General features: G+C 36.2%; 4 protein-coding genes across 5 annotated transcripts; 3 read left to right on the top strand and 1 right to left on the bottom strand.

The window, feature by feature from the left end:
* Positions 1–3,343: 3,343 nt before the first annotated feature.
* Positions 3,344–9,109, top strand: LOC9314651 (E3 ubiquitin-protein ligase RKP). Of its 2 annotated transcripts, none has more exons than XM_021027571.1 (11): positions 3,344–3,674; positions 3,877–5,469; positions 5,602–6,408; positions 6,526–6,686; positions 6,832–6,970; positions 7,135–7,218; positions 7,350–7,631; positions 7,702–7,833; positions 7,963–8,162; positions 8,260–8,461; positions 8,536–9,105. In XM_021027571.1, the coding sequence occupies exons 2-11, from the start codon at positions 3,985–3,987 to the stop codon at positions 8,872–8,874; spliced, it is 3,831 nt and encodes a 1,276-aa protein (XP_020883230.1). In that variant the 5' UTR covers positions 3,344–3,674; positions 3,877–3,984; the 3' UTR covers positions 8,875–9,105. The 2 variants fall into 2 exon arrangements, with proteins under 2 accessions (XP_020883230.1, XP_020883229.1); XM_021027570.1 differs by having other exon boundaries at positions 3,477–3,674; positions 8,251–8,461; positions 8,536–9,109.
* A 201-nt stretch (positions 9,110–9,310) lies between these two features.
* On the bottom strand, positions 9,311–10,493 carry LOC9316480 (elicitor peptide 6). Its single transcript, XM_021027572.1, has 2 exons — positions 10,039–10,493; positions 9,311–9,712 (listed from the first exon to the last, which is right to left on the bottom strand). Exons 1-2 carry the CDS (start codon positions 10,264–10,266, stop codon positions 9,617–9,619), a joined length of 324 nt encoding a protein of 107 aa, XP_020883231.1. The 5' UTR covers positions 10,267–10,493; the 3' UTR covers positions 9,311–9,616.
* Positions 10,494–12,456: 1,963 nt separating this feature from the next.
* On the top strand, positions 12,457–13,842 carry LOC9316479 (protein MIZU-KUSSEI 1). The gene has a single exon (XM_021028976.1). The coding sequence runs from the start codon at positions 12,880–12,882 to the stop codon at positions 13,642–13,644; it is 765 nt and encodes a 254-aa protein (XP_020884635.1). The 5' UTR covers positions 12,457–12,879; the 3' UTR covers positions 13,645–13,842.
* Positions 13,843–13,963: 121 nt separating this feature from the next.
* Positions 13,964–14,598, top strand: LOC9316478 (AUGMIN subunit 1). The gene is given in 4 exon segments (XM_002880365.2): positions 13,964–14,331; positions 14,366–14,441; positions 14,444–14,482; positions 14,485–14,598. Coding segments are annotated over 4 exon segments (597 nt in total).
* Positions 14,599–15,049: the final 451 nt, after the last annotated feature.

Below are 15,049 nucleotides of genomic sequence, written 5' to 3'. Positions count from 1 at the left end.
TTTGACCTCATCCGCACTTACAAACATATTGGTAGATTCTCTCACTCGGTGATTAGCAAACACTTGAAATTAGATTAAGTTCCAAGCTTTTATGTTTCTCCAGTCTCAGTTGGATGTTTTGTTAATAAATAAAAGGTGGCTCACGCACAAAGGGCATGAAACCATCTAGTACTAATACTTAATTTACTTGGACTTCAACTACCGTTACTTATACTTTGCTTTCCTATAGAAAAATAGAGCATATATAAGCCAAAACAGAGCATAAAAATTACCCTTAAACAAACCCTATTTAATGTTAATATATGATGAATCATATAAAGTATCAAACATCATAACATCATCATCATTAGCATCAACGTATCTCTTTTCATATACTTTACTCCTAAACGCTACATTGAACACCAAATCTTCTTTGTTTTCTTCCCACTAAAATAATGAAAAGAGTACCAAACATTGAAAATCATCTACTCAAATTAAGAGGCAAATCATATCACTAGCTTTTAGTCAGTGTCGGCCCTGAACACAGCCACTTGAGGCAATGGTTTGTGGCCCCCAAATTTTTTGTTGCAAAATGAGGCCCCCAAAAATATTTTATGTTGTAAAAAGAGGCCCCATTTTCTTGAAATTTTAAGATTTGATATCAGTTTTTAAAATTTATCTATAAAATCCAACAAATTTTTTCTTTTTTGCTGGGGCCCCATATTGTTCAGGGCCGGCCCTGCCTTTAGTCAAAAGTAAAAACATAACCTTACCATCATCATTATCATGATTATAATCCATACATACTTTTGTTAATCAGTACGACCAAAACTATGCATTTAAGTATAGTCAGAACAAGAGGAAAGTACTCGACCATACCACTCGAGCTTCCCCATAATCTCTACTTCAATCCTATCCAACACGATCATGCACATTTGATCTCCCTCTTCTCTCTCAAAGAATATTGCGCCAAAAGCAACAAATATCCATTGTATTCAACCATTTTGGAGTGATAAAAAATGTTGGTTGGCAAACCTTTAACTACTCTCCATTCCTTGTCCTTAGAGTCATACCACATTAACCCAAGAGACACGAGAACTTAGCCATAGAAAAAAACACAATTCGTAACTAATTCGTGGCCAAATCAGTTACTAAACATTATTAACAAGCGAAAAATAAAAGTGGACGTGGTTGCAAAATTATTTCATCACACGAAAAACGCAGCGTTTAGTGATTCCCCATAAACGATGCCGTCTTGAGTCACTTTCTGAACAAATAGAGACAGCAGCCAGTGAAGTGACTGTTGATCAACGTGGAACTCGTGGACGATACTTCTTTTATTAGCCCATTAGCCGACAGTGGTCTCATCCCTTGCCACGTGGTGTGTTTAGAGAGCGAGTGGATATTTTATGTGTACTCTCAGGTGGACAAGGTCGTGTGTCTATCGGAAGTTTGCAAAAGCTCCGATGACTTGTCAACGACTGCTCCGTCGTCCCGTTACGTCGACTTGAATAGTTCTCGTGAATACATTATTAACACTCTTCTTTGCATAATGTATTAAGAATATAAGAATGGCTTTTGCCAATTTATTTACAAATTAATTTTTGTTAAGTCAACTCCAGATTATTAATTTTTTTGTCAACGAATGATATTAATATTGAAATTGTTTGTGAATCCGTTAAGATTATAGAACCTACAACTAAGAAATTTACATCTAAAATTTTTTTACACTGGAAACCAAATAACTGAAATTACAATTCATAAAAAGAAGAGTATTAAAAAAAAATATTAAGACTATTAACCTAGGAAGCACGGAATCTTCGTCGGAGGTCCGCTTCCCGCTTCGGAATCTTAGTCAGAATCGGAAGTTCTTGGAAGCTTTCGGAATCTCGCTTCCATCGCGTTTCCAAAAATTCCACTTTGGAAGCTCGTTGGAAGCTTACGATTCCGGTTTGGAAGCTTGCGCTTCCATTTTATAAATTCAATTTTACAAATAAAACATGAAATTATTATTTTTATACAAACAAACTCAAACTAAAAATTTTGCATACTAATCTTTGTATTTTATTTTTAACAAAATCATGTTTAGAAAATAGCAATGACATGAATCTAATATGTGAGAGATATTATAAATGATTAATTAATTTAGATTAATTTCGAGAGACTTGAGTTTGATAATATTTTTACCTATAATATACATAATTTGAAACGATTTTGTTTGATGTTATTTAAAAAAAGAATGAATATAGTGTTATATTTTTTTTCTTGAATTATTTGATTTTGTTTGTTGTAAAAATTGGTTTAATTTTTAAATTTAGTTTTTAAAATTTATTTATTAGATTTGTGGGGTTAATATAACTTGTAATATGATATAATGTTTAATATTTAGTTATATATATACATATATATATATATATTATTTATATATACTATACGCTTCCATCGCGTACCACTTCCGTAAAATTTTCTAAAAAATCGCTTCAGCGCTTCTAAACGATTCCGCTTCCGCATACCCGCTTCCGTTTCCATGCAACATAGCTATTAACCACTCATTTTTTCCCAAGAATTGTGTAACAAAAATAATGTACGTAGAATTAGCTAACCACTCTCACAATTAGCCATAGATCAGTCCTAATAATGTCATATTTTAGATCTATTTAAAAGCGATAAACAAAAACAAAATTTGTTTAAAAAAAAAACTTTTTAGCAAATCTAACACAAAATCCTCATAATGTTTACACTGAAAATGAACACTCAAACTCAAACAAGAAATACTCCCTCTGTTTCACAAAGAGTGTCATTTTAGAGTTTTGCACACAGATTAAGAAAACATTAAATTTTTTTGTTTTTTCTAAACAAAAACATCATTAAATATATACCTAAACATAATCTGCCCAATAGTAAAACAATCTGCAGAATACTAATAGTCATAAAACATAAAAAATCATTAAATTTTGTATTGAAAACCTAAAACGACACTCTTTGTGAAACAAAAATAAAACCTTAAAACGACACTCTTTATGAAACGGAGGGAGTATTATTTTTGTGTTTTTTTCTTTAAATAGTGGTGACACTCATGTTAAAATTCTTTTATTTTTTAACCTTTAAATTGCTAAGTTTGACAGCCTTTTTTAGCTATTTTAGATTAAACCTAATTAACAGGAAATATCTTCACGTGTAATAAAAGAATATAAAAAGCAAAGTTTACTTTTTGTAATTTAGTAATTTGATTTATGAGCACGTTAACATCAACCACGCCACGTGTCAAAACAAACGTAAGAGCGTCCGCATCGTAGACTTTCCTCCTTCTTCTCCTTCTTAAAAAAGTTACCAGACCATACCGTCGATCTGCATACGTCATCAGCCACGTCATTATCACCGACACGTGTCAGTTTAAAACCCACACGCCACATGATCCATTGGCTCGTTCGGTGTTAGCCACCGGTCTCTCTCATCTTCTGATTCTTTCCTCTCTCTCTTTCTTCATTTCTTCTCTGTTCCCCAAAAATTTTGGGCGCAAAAATCTCTCTCTCTCTCTCTCTCTCTTCGAGGAGGAAGAAAAAAAAGCGAAAAGTCTTCTCCTTTTTTTATTTATTTGAAAAACCCTAACACGAGTCCGCCGTCTTTGGTCTGAAGAATCTGGGTATTGATTGATTTTGGCTTCTGGGTTAATCGTTTTGATGTCAATTTCTCCGGTGAGTTTGGAATTTTCCGTTCTGATTTTGTGTTTTTTTTTTCCTTCAAATTAATTGAAATTGAATAGCTTTCTGTTTTTTTTGTTAATCTCTGTTCATCATCCACCATTTATGGTAACAAAAATTTGAAAGCTTTTTGATTCAAGTATTGATTTTTGGAAACTTATGCTACTTTTTTTTGTTCTTCTTCTTCTCTTCACAGCTTTTCTCAATCATTTTCGAATCGTGTCTGATGAGTTCTTGATGAAGATTCAGACTTTGGTTCTCTTGTAATTGATCATTTACGTGTTTGATTCACAATCAATGCCATATGGCTGAAGACAGCCTACGGGTTGGTATGATTTCATCTGGTTTGGCTGTTTTACTGAATGGTGAAGATGCTAAAGAGAATTCGTCGAAAGCTCGTATTGTTCCACATTTTGATTATTCTGGTCACCGGCCTTTAGAACGGACTATCGAATTTATATTTGGTCTAGCAGAAAAGTCTGTTGGTCCATTGGATGGTCAAGTAGACATTAGCTTGATTAGAGCCGTGATTAAGAATCAGTTTTCGAAGCTTCATGGTGAATTGGATGTTTCAGTTAGTCAGAGAGAAGGAATCAGTGTAGTTCATCATGGTGTTGGACCTCCTGTTGTTGGCCTTGAAGAGTATAGCTTATGTGGTGATATCAGGATTGTGAAGCCACCTCTTGTGTTGGAGAGCTTAGCACTATTCAGTAGCGCCAGGGCTAATGCTTGTATTTGGAAAGGAAAATGGATGTATGAAGTCGCTTTAGAGACCTCGGGAATTCAACAACTTGGATGGGCAACACTTGCTTGTCCTTTCACTGACCAGAAAGGTGTGGGTGATGCTGATGATTCATATGCTTTTGATGGTCGAAGGGTAAGCAAGTGGAACAAGGAAGCTGAACCTTATGGTCAATCATGGGTAGCTGGGGATGTCATCGGTTGCTGCATAGATTTGAACTGTGATGAGATATACTTCTACAGGAATGGTGTCTCCCTCGGTGCTGCATTTACTGGTATTAGAAAACTTGGACCTGGATTTGGGTATTACCCTGCTATATCTCTCTCCCAAGGTGAGAGATGCGAGTTAAATTTCGGCGCTTACCCGTTTAAGTACCCGGTTGAAGGCTTCCAACCTCTTCAAGAAGCTCCACCTCGATTTTCTTTTGCAACAGAGCTACTACGATGCTTCTCAAGACTGCTGGATAGGCCAGACCGCTCGTTGGCTGATACATTAAGTCGACTGAGGAGATTTGCCTCGGTTGAAGAACTCTTTTCCCCTGTTTCCTCTGCTATATGTGATGAGTTCTTTTACATACTTGAACAAGACCCTTTGTTGCCTGAGTACTTGGGACGGGGTGCATTTCTGTCATTCCTCTTGGAGATTTTCAGATCCCAAGCACCGCATGATTCGTCAAGTTTAGACAAAGTTCTTGATGTGCTTCTTGAGTTCCCACAATCTCATTTGATCTTTGAGCATGTAGTAAACGCTCTGGCTTGTGGCTGCAAAACAGCGACACTGATTCTAACCGAATGTCCATACTCCGGACCTTATCCCTATCTTGCGCTGGCTTGTCATTTGTTAAAACGGGAAGAATTGATGGTACAATGGTGGAGATCTTTGCATTTCGAGTTTTTGTTTGAAGGTTTCTTGTCATGTAGGAGTTCCAACAAGCATGACTTACAGCAGTTAATGCCTGTTGTTTGGTGGCCTGGATCCTCTGAAGATATATCCCACGAGAGTAGCATGGGATTTACGATCTCCGCTCTCTCTGAAGCCATTAACAAGGTATGATATGATATTTCTGACTGATTTCCTTTTGCTATAAATAACCGCTTGCATAACTCTCCTCTGGATATAGTTGTCTGGAATAAGATATTATTGGAACATAATTAATTAATTCTTTCTTTTGGAATTCAGATTGAGGAGAAGCAGAGGAACCTCTGTCTCTTGGTCATACAATTCATACCACCTGTATCACCTCCCCAGCTTCCTGGTTCAGCGTTCCGCGGATTCCTACAGAACCTCTTATTGAAGAACAGAGGCGCAGATAGGACTCTGGCCCCTTCTGGAGTTACACGCAATTCAGTTCTTGTCTCTCTGTTCTCAGTTGTACTCCATTTTTTGTCAGAAGGTTTCGCAATGCTGAAGAGTAGTGAAGCCGTCCATCACAATGTTGGTTTTCTTCACAGAGGTGGACAGCAGAAGTTTCCATTGAGTTTGTTTCTTAAAAATGATCCACATAGAGCTGATATCACTAGGCTTGGTGGGCTATTTAGTCATATATCAAAGTCCTACCCCACAGATGATCAAGAAGAAGAAATAATGCGGTGGGAAGAAGGTTGTATGGATGATGAACAGAATAGAGTAACTCACGCGACTGAGCAGAAGCCATGCTGTTGCTTAGCTTATGATACCGATCTTACTAAATCCTTGAAAGATCGAGGAAAAAATACTGCTCAAAGCTCTTGTGGTCGATGCAGTTCCATTCCTGAGAGTTCCTCTCATGTTGCTGCAGAATGTAGTGCTGGAAGTTTCAGTGAAGAAATAGAGGACAAACCTAGCACAAGTAATCAGTCTGACCCTGACTTTGGTTATCGTCCAGTAAGATTTATGCGGACTGCACTTCAAGAGAGTAGAATCTCATCTGCTATACTAAGCGAAGAAGAACTATTGGATGCTCTATTGCTATTATACCATATTGCTGTTGCTCCAAATTTTAAGCAGGTAATGTATATTTTTTTTTTCCAGTCTTGTTTATATTTTGTTGTATGTTTTGTACGATACATGCCGCAGCCTGAATAAGCTTGAGAGGCTGATAGGTTGTCCTTCTGCTTTTCTTAGGCATCATATTACATGTCTCACCAAACGCAATCAATATCACTTCTTGAAGAAACTGATAAACAGATAAGAGAGCGGGCTTCTAGTGACCAATTAAAGCGCTTGAAGGAAGCTCGCAACAACTACAAGGAAGACGTGATGGAGTGTGTTAGACATTCCGCATGGTAAGTTTCAATTAACTCATGGATTGCGTTAACTCCAAAAGGAGGGTGTAGTGAAGAGGTTTTAATTATGATTCATGTGAAGCAATGTTACAATGCTTATATCTCTATATTTTTGCCTTTGCTCATTCTGAATCATTTTGTGCAGGTTCCGCATCTCATTGTTCTCTCGATGGAAGCAAAGAGGAATGTACGCATTATGCATGTGGGTTGTACAGCTACTTCTGGTTCTCAGCAAAATGGATTCTGTGTTTGTTTATATTCCAGAGTTCTACGTTGAATCTTTGGTAAATAGCTTTTGCCCATTTCCGGTACTTCTTGATAGAAATGAACATGTTTCAGTTTCTCTTTGGTCAAAGCTAGTAGATCTTCCAACCAACTTATTCTGTTGCATTATCTCTGGTTTTCAGTGAAATACTTAAGTTTACAATCTCTTTGATATTTTCCTCAGGTAGACTGTTTCCATGTGCTTCGCAAGAGCGATCCTCCGTTTGTCCCGTCAACAACATTTATCAAACAAGGACTTTCATCATTTGTATGACTAAATCTCTTATCACACCATCTTTTTTGTCTGTTTTTTCCCCTCATGGCTGAGTGTAGGTGATTAGCTTTAGGTCAGTTACACAACAGCTCTAACATGGTCATTGCAAATTGTTGGGTTTCCAGATCACTTTCGTAGTTACACACTTCAACGATTCAAGGATATCGAATACAGATCTTAAAGATCTACTTCTCCAGTCAATATCTGTCCTGGTACAGTACAAAGAGTACTTGGAAGCTTTCGAGAACAATGAGGCAGCTACTAAACACATGCCTGCAGCACTACTGGCAGCGTTTGACAACAGATCTTGGATCCCTGTCACAAATATATTTCTTCGTCTTTGCAAAGGTTCTGGCTTTAGTTCTTTAAAGAATGGGGAGTCTTCGGTTTCATCTACTGTTTTCCAGGTTGGTTAGATTGATGTAACTTTGTTCCTATTTGATCCTCAGCCTACATTGATTTTCTTTTTTTGTTTAGGCGCTTCTACGAGATGCTTGTATTAATGATGGTGAATTACTCTCTACTTTTCTTAACCGGCTATTCAACACACTGAGCTGGACCATTACTGAATTTTCTGTCTCGGTGCGAGAAATGCAAGAAAAGTATCAGGTCAGATAGTAATTGATTAAGTTCTCTCTGAATGATCGTGTTGCTTAATCTGCAATACCCTTGCAAGTATATATAGTCTTCTATATGCTTTTCTTTGACCGGTTTTTAATTCATCTTGTCTTCATGCAGGTAATGGAGTTTCAGCAAAGGAAATGTTGTGTGATATTTGAGCTTTCAAGCAATCTCGCAAGAGTCTTAGAGTTCTGCACTTACGCAATACCACAAGCATTTCTTGCTGGGACTGACACGAATCTTCGTAGGCTCACTGAGTTGATTCTTTTTATCTTGAATCACATGACCTCAGCAGTAGATGACGAGTTCTTTGATCTGTAAGCTCATTAAAATACCCCAAATAGCTCTAACACGGTTGGAAAATCGCTCATTTTTAATTGATTCTTGTTTTCTTCTTGTTTTGAGCTCGGTCAGGTCACTTAGACGGCAGGGACAACCTTCAGAGAAAGTTAGCCGAGGGGTCTTATTAGCTCCTTTGGTTGGTATAATCTTGAATCTCTTGGAGGCTAGTGAAGACTCAAAACCGAAGCAACATGATGTAATTGGTCTTTTCGCAAGCATGGACTGTCCCGATACAGTCTATTTCGGGTTTCAATATCTCTTGGAATATAATTGGGTACGTAAGCTCTTAAATCTAGTTTTTGCTCTTTTGCTTCTTTTACTGACACAGCTTTAAAAAAACATTTTCAGGACGGTTGTGTAAGCGGGGATGATGCGTATGTAAAGAAACTTGGACAACTTGAGAACTTCTTGAACAATCTCATAAACCGGGCTTCATCGCAAGAACCCGAAAGAAAAGAAGAGCTGTTCAACAAAGACACGACGGATATAGAAGACAACACTTGCTGCATCTGCTATGCGGGGGAGGCTAATGCAATGATTGCTCCATGTTCACATCGATCATGTTATGGCTGCATAACTAGACATCTTCTCAATTGTCAGAGATGTTTTTTCTGCAATGCTACGGTGATAGACGTTATAAGAGACAAAGAAGTAGAAGACGATGATGATCACAAAAGAAGCACCTGAAGCTCGGGTTAGTTGCGGTTTGTTAATGTAGTAGACACACTGAAGGAAAGATCTTTAGGGTGGGGAGCAAAGGAAGAAGGATTATAGATTTTTATAGGATAAATAAGAAACAAAATGAAAAACAAAGGTCTGTGATAATTTTGTAGGACCTGGTCTTGTGGTTCTAGGCCCCTCTTTTTTTCTTGTATATATGAGAATGAAATGGAAATGATTTAAAGGCTCTTATGTTTCGGTGGCTTTCTTGTTTTTTTGGTTGAACTGGTAAAACTGTGATCCGGTTTGGTAATTCGGTTCGGTTCTACTTTCAAATTTTGAAGAATCTGAGACAGTTACAGTTTAATTAAAATTGATTATTAACAAAAGCAGATAATAAATAACAGAAGAGTATCCGATATATATTATCTTTAAAACTAAAATAACAACAAAAGATATAATCTTTTAGAAGGTAAACATAAATCTATAATCAATTTATAATCATGTATTTTAGAAGGTAAACATGAAATCTATGTTACAAAAGAGGCCGACAAAAAAAAAAAAAAATGTTACAAAAGAGTCTTACCAATTTTGTCTTATTTCAGATAAATAAAGCATGTAAGAAAGAAAAAAAAAAAAAAAAGCAAAACCGCTGACAGAACCAAAAAAAAATGGAAGTAAAGAAATTTTAAGATCACAAGTGAGTTTTAAACAACAAGAAGACACACAAAGAGACATAAGCTTGTCTTTTTAAGAGTGTTAGTCAGAATCAATTGTTTTGACCAGGTCGTCCTGAGCTATAAGGTGGTCTTGGTCTCCTTCTTAACACTCCTGTAATCCTCGCAATAAATCCTGTTTCTTCAACCTATACGACGTTTAATGCAAGATATTACTATGACTTCTACCATCAAATCCAGTTTAAGGAGACACCTTTTTAGTTTAAGTGTGTGTTTGACCAAAAAAGAGCGAGAGAAAAAAAAAAATCAAATTCATATAGTGTTTAACTAATTATGCCTAGCTTCCTAAGGTAACTTCTTTTTCTCCACGTTTAATTCCTAAACGTTGTAATTCTCAAGCTGATTTATCTTTGATTTACCTCCGGATTGGCTCGCTAATCCCGTTTAATGTTACTATTATAAGGGAACAAAAATGAGCTGACCAAAAAATTTCCATAGAGATTAGAGAGCTTACAGTTTCAGTTCCTGGATCTTCTTCTTCTTCTACTAATGATGGTGATGATGATGATGAAGATGAGGATGATGGTGGTGGTATTGATGATGACTCAAGACCAAGACACTTCAATATGGCTTGAACAACTTTGTGACAAGCAGAACATGGAGAGTTGAGAAGAGAGTAGTAATCTTCTTTTTCTTCATCTTCTCTTCTACTTCTTCTCTCTTCTTCTCCTTTAACTTCCATCCTTATTTTTTGTTTTCTTTCTCTTCTTAATTCTTCCTCTTCTTCTTCTGCTCAATGCATTAAGTGTCGTGTCTAGTTTGACCTCACCTGCTTCTCTGTGTTCTTACACACACACCCTACCTTGCATTTAATACCCTTTTAAAGAAAGTAAAAACAAAATGTATTCAGAATTTTCTACATTTTTTAATTAAAGATTAAACAAGTAAGGTGCATGCCAAATCAATTACTCCCTCTGTTTCTAATTAATCTATTTTGATTATAAATGCATTTTTTTTTTGTGATTTACAATTTTCTATAACTCTAAACCAATAATATTTAATTATTATTTTTTTGAAATTTATAATTCATCATTGATACTTAATAAAAATGCATAGATAACTTAAAATATCCATTTTTTTGAAGAAATTTTTGTTCTAAGAAATTGATTAATAAGGAATAGAGGGAGTAATTAAATTGCGTAAACAATCAAGATAACAATATTGATTCCGTTCATTGCAATTTGAACCATTTGCAGAAGAAACAAAAATAAGGAAAAACAATAGCAAAATAACTAATTTAGTGATATGTTTGGCTGAAATGTTTTAAAAATTATCAGATCAAACGAAAACTGAGGTAGGCGGTGGATTCTAAAGATATTACTGAATATATTTAGTTAGATTAAATTCATAGTTGGGTTGACCTGAATAAGATGTGTTGGCGAACGCATATAGTTTTGGTTTCTTGCTCTTCATAACTTTGCTTATGGAATTTTATTTATGTCTTTCTCTCTACCTCTTTGGACCAGTGTTCCATTTGCATTAGAGAGTCCATTCTTATGAAAAAACAAATAATATGTGTGTATTTATTATTCTCTCAGCCTTTTATTTTGTCTTCTTTTGTTAATTATATACTTTTTCATGGACGTCTTATATTCTAATTTATTTGAAGTTAGAAAATTAACGTTACAACTTACAACTATTAAATTAATGTTAATTGGTTTTATAAGTATCGCTCTTGTCTCCATTCACTTGTCTTTTACTATCCCTAGTACCAAATTCATCGGTATTCACTAATTAATCAGTTTGATGCGAAAGATGATGCAGTGTTAAGAGAATTGAAACTCCACCACATTCTAAAATGAAAACAAACTAAATTGAGATTGCATAAATTAACTTTTTTCCTAAACGGATAGAGAAATATTTTCTCATGAATTTGTTGTAACTTTTATATATGTTTCCTTCGTAGTAGTATATGTTATGTTTGTATTTTACCAAAAAAAAAAAAAAAAAAAATGTTTGTCGCCAGATTAATAAATTTCATCCAATCTTGGAACTTGTTCACGTACACACGCAAACATATCGATTGTCAAGTCATACATAAGCGGGACGGGAGTCCGGAACTGGCACGTTATTGCTTCCTGGGACTGGACTTCGTGTAAACCCTAGCTCGGAAGAGTCTGAGATCGCCAGAATTGGAAGTCGGGGTTACATCTGGGCATGTTGGATTGCTTGGCATGGGATCCGACATCGTGGAGCCGCAATTCGGAGGATCTGTAATGGGACTGGTGGTTCGCCGGAATGGCAACGGGACGGGAGTCCGGAAACTTCCCTCCCTGTTTTCCGTTTCTGGGGTTCAATTGCAAAGTCGTGGATCCTGTTTCCGCCGTGTATGTTGCTCGGAGTTTCTGATTTCGGTCTGTCAGCAGGATGAGATCCGACTACTAGTTCTGGGCCGATTTTATGAGTATTCTTTTTTGTATCTGAATTCTATTGTAAAATTCAAGGTCAAGCCCAGTTGGGAAGGCCCAGTTTTAATATATTAAAGTTAAAAAAAAAAAAAAAAAAAAAAAAAAAAAAAAAAGTCATACATAAGCGTAGATAATATTTATTACTCTTTTCTTTAGCAAGAAAGATTGAAAGAATAGTATATTTATAACTCTTTTTGTCAAGAATTACTATACATGCAATGCAAGACTTCATCGTACTCTGTATCAATAGTATATATGCTAAATTTGATTAATCATATAAATCTCCCAACATTTACACCATACATATTTTAGTTGATTAAATCAGCATCAGAAGTTTAGAATAAGAAACAGATCAACTCAAATTTTGATGTTTATTTTATTTGAATTAATTAACCGTGTTTTGGTTAAATTATTGTTACAAGCTTACAAGATCCACTATACACCAAGTTGGACTTAGATATCATGAGATTTTACAGGCGATTACTATTGTACATTGACCTGACCAAACGACTATACAACTTTATGTATATCTCTCTATTTTTGGAAACTCGTTTGATTTGTTTTCACATGTTTTGAAATATACAGCTTTGTTTCCTACTCTTAAAAATAGAGCATAGAGCTGGCTGATTACACTTCAAAATAAAAACAACAACTATATATAAACTATAACCACAATGTGAACACAAAAATTTAGACCTTTTTCCAAAACCATTCCAATTTCTAACAAAAAAAACAAAATTAGAAATCCTAAAAACTCAAAGGTGTGTGAAAGGCAAAAGAAAAGGCCAACAAATTAAAAGACACAGTACATTAATTAACCTCTTTAAAATAGAAAGAAGTTTTTCCGTAAAAACGTCGTCGTATCCTCGTCGACGTCTCCGTCTTTAATGGGGGAGCAAAGGCCAAGGGCAAGCGGTGCTTCCTCCTCCACCGACTCATATTCAATCCCTTCGGGGTCTCCCTCACCGTCTCCATCTCCGGCGCCACGTCACCATGTCACGTTACTCGAACCATCTCATCAAAACAAGAAGAAAAGCAAAAAAGTCTTCCGAGTTTTTCGTTCGGTTTTCCGTTCTTTCCCGATCATCACACCGGCAGCTTGCAAAATCCCGGTCCTCCCAGGCGGTAGCTTACCCGACCCTCATCGAAGCGGATCAAGCGGATCAAGAGTTACGGGAACCTTGTTCGGATACCGTAAAGGCCGTGTAAGCCTCTCGATTCAAGAAAGCCCTAGATGTTTACCATCTCTCGTCGTCGAGCTTGCGATGCAAACAATGGTGCTACAAAAAGAACTTAGCGGAGGGATGGTTAGGATCGCGTTAGAGACAGAGAAACGAGGTGATAAAGAGAAGACCAAGATCATGGACGAGCCATTATGGACAATGTTTTGTAACGGTAAGAAAACGGGGTACGGTGTGAAACGTGACGCGACGGAGGAAGATCTCAACGTTATGGAGTTGTTAAGACCAGTTTCGATGGGTGCCGGAGTTTTGCCGGGGAACTCGGAGGTTGAAGGACCTGACTCGGAGATGGCTTACATGAGGGCTTATTTCGAACGAGTCGTTGGGTCTAAAGATTCAGAGACATTTTACATGTTGAGTCCCGAAGGAAATAATGGACCCGAACTTAGTATCTTCTTCGTAAGAGTATGATTTGATGTAATATATGGTCGGAGGAGATATGCGTTGTTGATTGATAGCGGTTTAAGGATTGATTTGTGATTATATGATCATGATGATATGTGTGTATATGCATGGGTCCTTTTGGTGGTGAGGTATATGAGGACGGATTTGGAGGTAATATTGTTCTTTAGGATGATTTATATAAAAAAAGTGTTTCAGGTTGATACATGCAAACTAATTCACGTTTGATTTTTTTTTTCTGTTAGAATCGGCCAGACTTTTAGATTTAGGTTATAGTTTATATAATTGAGAATTGCCGACGCCGTAAACAAGAAAATGTTAGTAAAACATGAAAAAAAATTATATATTACAAAAGAGAAAAGAAGGATCTCTAATTATTGAGTTTACTAGAACTATCGTAAACATAAGGGACACTGAACTAAGCAGTTTCCTTATTGCAATGGGAGACATTTCTCTAAGGAAGACTGGAGTGTAGGAGAAGAGAGCTAAGGCGAAAATGGAGTCCAATGTTCTTCTTGATTATACAAGAAAAGCGATACAAAAGATGACGTATTTAAATAAAATCCTTGCACAGCTAGAAGATGATGTAGTAGTCCCTTGTGAATCACGCATGGAAATTTGGAAAACAAATATGGAAGTAATGGCAATCAAGGAGGAAAATTACATAAAGAAGTATAATAAGTCTGAGAATGAATGGTCGGTCGGAACGTCAGGATTATGCATGTGATAGGTTAATCGACATTTCTAAGATCAGCCACAAGGAGTTGGTAGAAATGGCAGAGCACTTAAAGGAATTGGAGAAGATGATCTTAAGCCCGTTCTTGATGCTCTTAGAAGCTACCAGGACGGCAGGACTTGCCTCCTGATAAAGCTCTTACTGCACTAGCAATCGAAGAGAAGAAAATACAATTTGAAGCCACGGAAAAGCATCTAGAAGAAGTATTACAATCAGCTCTTGAGTGATTGATATAAAACCTAAAATTATTATTTTTGGAGTATACTATAAGGAAATGCATGTTTCTCCTTTCGAATATTTTGAAATTCTTGTTTTTAACATTTTTCAGTTCTTGGGGATGTGCTTTTAGTCAAGTGGTTAAGTCCATTTGACTCCGCCTTCTCCACCGGAGTTCGACTCCACTAAGTCGCGTTACTCCGCATAGTAGGGATTGGCTATGGATCGGGCCTTGTCGATCCAAAGTCAAAAAAAAAAAAAAAAAAAAAAAAAACATTTTTCAGTTCTTATTTCTCTCATTCAGTAGGTATTTTATGTATCCCAAATATTCATTATCCATATCCATTATTCTTATTTGGCATTTTATCCGAAATATACCGACCTAAACCTATAAACATCAATAAAAAGAAGAAGAGTCAAATAGTTGGGTCTAAAATGAATCTGGTTCATTCAGCTTCGAAT

Source organism: Arabidopsis lyrata (genome assembly GCF_000004255.2).
Source record: "Arabidopsis lyrata subsp. lyrata unplaced genomic scaffold ARALYscaffold_4, whole genome shotgun sequence".
NCBI lineage: Eukaryota > Viridiplantae > Streptophyta > Magnoliopsida > Brassicales > Brassicaceae > Arabidopsis > Arabidopsis lyrata.
The sequence above is the reverse complement of the archived record's forward strand: the minus strand, read 5'-3'. Positions and strand labels throughout refer to the sequence as shown.

Bases quoted from the DNA above. Each gene is read 5' to 3' on its own strand.
- LOC9314651 (XM_021027570.1), top strand. From the start codon at position 3,985: ATGGCTGAAGACAGCCTACGGGTTGGTATGATTTCATCTGGTTTGGCT. The intron at 5,470-5,601 runs GTATGATATGAT...TTTGGAATTCAG, and splicing joins TCTCTGAAGCCATTAACAAG to ATTGAGGAGAAGCAGAGGAA. The intron at 7,219-7,349 runs GTATGACTAAAT...TTGGGTTTCCAG, and splicing joins AACAAGGACTTTCATCATTT to ATCACTTTCGTAGTTACACA.
- LOC9316480 (XM_021027572.1), bottom strand. From the start codon at position 10,266: ATGGAAGTTAAAGGAGAAGAAGAGAGAAGAAGTAGAAGAGAAGATGAA. The intron at 9,713-10,038 runs GTAAGCTCTCTA...AACGTCGTATAG, and splicing joins AAGATCCAGGAACTGAAACT to GTTGAAGAAACAGGATTTAT.
- LOC9316479 (XM_021028976.1), top strand. From the start codon at position 12,880: ATGGGGGAGCAAAGGCCAAGGGCAAGCGGTGCTTCCTCCTCCACCGAC.